Below are 5,029 nucleotides of genomic sequence, written 5' to 3'. Positions count from 1 at the left end.
GCACAAAGGTATGCAGCCCCTCAAAGAGGTTGCAAGACCGATTTATTAAAGTGCTGCCATTGCTAAGAGCTTGATATTAACCCAGTAAGAGTTTTTCCATGGACTCTGGATTAGACTCTGAAACAGCATTGCTTTACTGGCTGATAAAATGAGTAACAGCACATATCTTTTTTATTGGCAAAAGTGAGGGGAGTTTTTAAATTGCTTTAGTTGAGACAAATTATTTACAAACAAAAAGCAAAGCTGGTGAATGCACAGTGCTCTGCTAGAAGGAGACAGAGGGAAGTTAACACTAATCAGTGTTAATTAGTAGTTGGCATGAATGCAACAGAAAAATTTAAATGAAATGTTGACTATATTTACTATTCTCACTGTTTTTTCACCTTTGTAATAGATACACATGAGTGTAGCAGAGAAGTGAACACTGGTTTAAACCAGTGTTCTGTTCCTTGTGCTGACTACAAGCATGCAGCCAGGGAGGAGTAAGAAAAGGACAAGTATATTCCTATGTCCCATTCTACCACATATTTGTTGGTCACTACATACCTCCACATGAAAGAATTTTTTAGTACAATTGGGAATAAACAGCACAGTTTTAGAGAGCAAAAAGCATTGTGCCAGGAGCATTCTCAGTCTGACCCTTTTCTTGCAGTTAGACCTACATGTAGGTCCAACTCTTCGTCTGCAGATGAAGGAAAATTGCAATGTTTTTCATTGAATGTGCCTTGAAAAGCTACATATCAGGAACTGTAAAGCATCTCTGCAATGTAAGAATTTGGCTTCATTCTCAGCCTTGATTTGATACTATAAATTGCTTGCTAGACCTTAATTTCTGCACTTGATTCCTTAAACCCAGAACTTACCACTCCGATTTGTTAGCATAAGCCAAGAATTTTTCCACCCCTATCAGAAGTGCATTCACAGACCTGAATCTGAGGGCAAAGTAAATGGAGGGATAATTTCTTCAACTGAACAAAATAGCTCTGCCTGTACTGCTGCTCTTTAACATCTGCAAAATGAGGCCAAACGTCAATAGTTTACAGAGCATTGTGTTGACAGAGATGACAGGGCAACCATTTAATTTTTTATTGAACCATGTTTCAAAAATTCAGTATGGGCACAAATTGTAAGTTAACATTCATAGTGCAAAATAAATCACCAGGTTTCCAGCACAATTAGCACCTACCACATCCACATTCTTCTCAGGATGCAACTGAAATATTACAGGTGACACTCAGCAGCAGTTTCCTTCAGTGTCTAGTAGGTGAAGAATCTATCACTTTTTTTTTAACCTCTGCTCAAGGAAGAAACAAAACAAAACAAAAATACAGCCTTCCTCAAGCTGCCGACCAGCTTCTCTGTATCAGCTTGGCAAAGTAAGAGCAGATTTAGGGACATTTCAATATTCAGTCTCCATGCTTATTCACACACTGCATGTTCTTTTGATCCCATGATTACTTGGCAGACTATTCTCTTTTCTGTCATCCTTATTATTGTGGGGAACAGAACTGCCTCATGTTTTCTGGCTCATTTGACATAGAAATCAAATGAAATATTGTTCAAGTAGGTACTGCTGAAGAAATCATTTGCACCTTTATTAAAAGTTAACAGAAGCTGCCAGAACAAGAATGCACATATGTAACTAACTTTGTACGTGGTCAGTAAAAACAAGTACTTGAACCCCTCGCAGCTCATAGAGTTTCATTACAATACATATTTCTCTAAAGATGAAAGCTCAGAAACTTTTTCTTTTAAGGCATCTTCTCACAGGCTGTTGACCGGAACAGAGAAATGGAGTCACCTCACGGGCTGGACCTTTAGATGTATTTTCTTGGTTTCCATTTCAATTCTCTTAGACTTCAACATATGCTACTGAAAAGAAACTCTGAATTCAGTAATAAAATTAGGTATTAAATGCTGAGTTAAATTTGAATACATTTAATTATTCTGATCCCTTGGGAACTGAAAATCTATTACTCATGACACAGACCAGAAGATTTAAGACAGAATTGTATTCCTGATGGGATTGAATCCATAAAACTAAAGACAGAGAAACAGTGATTTGACCAGAGATAATTCCACCTCAGGCTTAGCTGGCCAGCCTTTATTTTAGCCCAGTCTTCACTGGGCTAATGGATATTTATAATAATATTTAAATATCCAGCATATTTTGTGTAATGTTTTTAAGAGACTTTTGCTAGAAAAATTTTGCTCCTTAGAAAAATGATTTTGGACGTATTTTCTTTATTTTGATGGCTGAGAAATAAATCACTATTGTTACACTGCCAGGATTAATGAAGATTTTATTAACATTGCAGTCCACTTAAAAGTAAAATTTCATATTGCTGAGAGAAGGAAATTTCCCATAATCTGTGCATTTATCATGAAAACCACAGAAGGGAAACAACCCTTTAAAATAGAAGTCCTTTCATTCTATTCCAGCTACAGAAGAAGCTTACAAAAGAAAAACAACAGTTGAATACATATGAAATAGCATTCTCTTCCCTCATTCAGAATGCAGGACAGCCCAAGATACAGCTGAGGCAGCAGGAGATTGCAACTAACTTCTCTTGTGAGCTCATGGGTAGTTTTCAGACATCTATGGCTTTGAACCAGATTGTTCTATCTCTTGAAAGACTATCTTTAACCACCTCTCTTCTTCATAACTGTCAGTCCCATCACAAAATATAATTCTCTGGATACTTGATTAGATCCTATGTAGTACAGTACAGGAAACATACCTATACAGTATGGTATAGGAAAGTTGTATTCTTTGCACATTGTACCCCAAAAGGCACAAGACAGGTTGAGGTCTATCAGCATATATCTGACTGACTTTCATCAGCTCAGAAGCTGAGCACTCACTGTCATTAGTGGTGCAGGACCCATAGAGCAAAGAGAAATTCTTTTTTTTGCAAATGAGGAGCCTTGAGCAGAGGGAGTATAAGTGATTTCCCCAGGTCACAGGGAATCACGACACTCTGCCAAGAGCCCTCTCTGAGTCTCCTTAGATTTCAGTTCAGGGCACTGAGGTCGTTCCAGCTATGTTCTTAACAACCACCTCTCTGGGACACCTGCAGTCTTTCTGGGTTTTTATTCATATGTGGCTAGTTAAGAAAAAGGCTAAGGGATTTTCCAGAGAAGTAAATCTGCAATATATCCAGAGTCCTTTTAAAAAGGCTGCTTTGAATGGAATGGACAGCTACATCAGAAGATATATGCTATGATGAGTTGAAGAATGCAGGGCTCAAATGATTAACTTGCCATCCTAATCGCCTCTGGAAACAGAGGGGAAAAGGTATTTGATTTTTAATTTTTCTTCTAGGTACTATATAGTGTGGCTGAAGAATGTTAGTGTGAGGTTTCTTATGTTTTCCATGTGACAGAAAAAAGACAGAATCAAAAAAGTGGGTTTGAATCTATATGCAGGAGGTCAAGCATTCATCACAGGATTTACATTTTGAAATTGATTTAGAAGAGCAAATGCTAACTGGAACTTTTCCCTAAAACCAAACCTAATTTTGAGATTTGAAGGAAACCCTTCTGGTTCAGAAGGATAGAAGAGAAACAAGGAGATTCCCTGTTCCTTTATGTTCCTGAATAGGTCTATATCAGCATTTACTTTTCATTCTGACAGCTTTCACAGAACTCTCAGGCCCATGTTTCAAAATCAAGAGTTACACATAATTATGAGAGTTATTTGAATTAGTCCAAAACTTAAAAATAGATAGGACTAGAGGACCTCGATAAGTGTGGCAGAGCACTGAAGAAAGGAGTCCTAAAAAGAAAGTAAAAAAAAAAAAAAAAAAGCGCCAAATAAGAGAAATACCTAGAGTAATTATTTACCAAAAATACTCATCTCTACCTTTTCTCTACCTGAACATAACCAAGAGCTCAGGACTATGCTGACTACTTAACCTGTGTAAGGAGACAATTTATTTGTCTCAACCCTGGCTGTCCGTGGGAGAGAGACTGCACACGTGCGTGTCCCGGAGCAGCCAGGAGAAGGCTGAGGAAAGCCTTGTCCCTGGGAGACTTTGCCCGGCCACCAGCCCATGTCTGACACGGGACAGGCAGCGGGGGAGCCCCGAAGGCACCGCACCCAGAGCCGCTCTCCAGCAGGCGGTGAAAGCTCTCCAGCAGTGGCCTGCCCTGGCACTGGGCTGGGCCAAAGGTCTGCTGCCAGCAGGCGGGCTTGGGAGGAGCCGGGGACATAAAAAGTGACTGCACGCCAGGCTGCGGGGCTGTTCTGTGCCTCGCCTTTTGACTCTTTGGAGGCTTTTCGAACTTGCTTTTGGAGTCCTGCCTTTCGGATCTCCCGCCCTCGATGGCTCTTGCTCGCCCTCGCGTCTGTCCCGCCTCCCTGTGTCCCTGTCCAGGCCCTGCTTCGTCCCCCATCGCTGTCCCTGCGTCCGACCCAGCCCCAGCGCACCGCCCCTCCTCGCCGCGGCCCTGGGCCAGCCCCTGCGCCTCCTGCCCGCGTCCCCGTGTCCGGCCCGGTCCCGCCCCATCCCCGTCCCTGTGTCCGGCCCCGTCCCGTCCCCGTCCTCGTCCCCGTCCCCGTGTCCGGCCCGGTCCCGCCCCGTCCCCGTCCCCGTGTCCGGCCCGGTCCCGCCCCGTCCCGCTCCGCCCGTGGCCGCAGGAGCCGGGCCCGGGCAGGCTGCGGGCACAGCCCCGCTCGGGACATCGGCGGCACCCCCTGACCTCCGCCGGGAGCGCCCTCTTCTCCCTCTGCCTCCTCTCTCTCTCCTCCCCATTTTTCCTCTTGCTCTGTCTTCTCTAGCCCTCTTTAGTAGGGTAACTCTTTTTTTATTTGGGGGGTGGGGAGTGGGAGTTGGGTTGGGTTTTATGGTTTGGTTGGTTTTGTTACCAGTAAATGGTTCTCAGATGCAACGTTTGCCTCGTTTCTCTTAATTTCGTTCCCAACCATCCATTATTAACAGAACTTCTCGAGGTTCCCCACAGTGGAACTCGACAAGTTGCTACTTACTATACTGTAAGGTAATGTCAAGTAACACAATTCAATTTT

At 43.0% G+C, this 5,029-nt stretch overlaps 1 protein-coding gene across 1 annotated transcript; it reads left to right on the top strand.

Moving 5' to 3' along the window:
* Positions 1-4,055: 4,055 nt before the first annotated feature.
* On the top strand, positions 4,056-4,756 carry LOC134563751 (basic proline-rich protein-like). Its single transcript, XM_063421997.1, has 2 exons — positions 4,056-4,125; positions 4,222-4,756. Exons 1-2 carry the CDS (start codon positions 4,056-4,058, stop codon positions 4,701-4,703), a joined length of 552 nt encoding a protein of 183 aa, XP_063278067.1. The 3' UTR covers positions 4,704-4,756.
* Positions 4,757-5,029: the final 273 nt, after the last annotated feature.

This window comes from Prinia subflava, chromosome Z (genome assembly GCF_021018805.1).
Source record: "Prinia subflava isolate CZ2003 ecotype Zambia chromosome Z, Cam_Psub_1.2, whole genome shotgun sequence".
Classification (NCBI taxonomy): Eukaryota; Metazoa; Chordata; class Aves; order Passeriformes; family Cisticolidae; genus Prinia; species Prinia subflava.
Note: the sequence above shows the minus strand (reverse complement) of the source record. Positions and strands in the feature narration are given on the sequence as shown.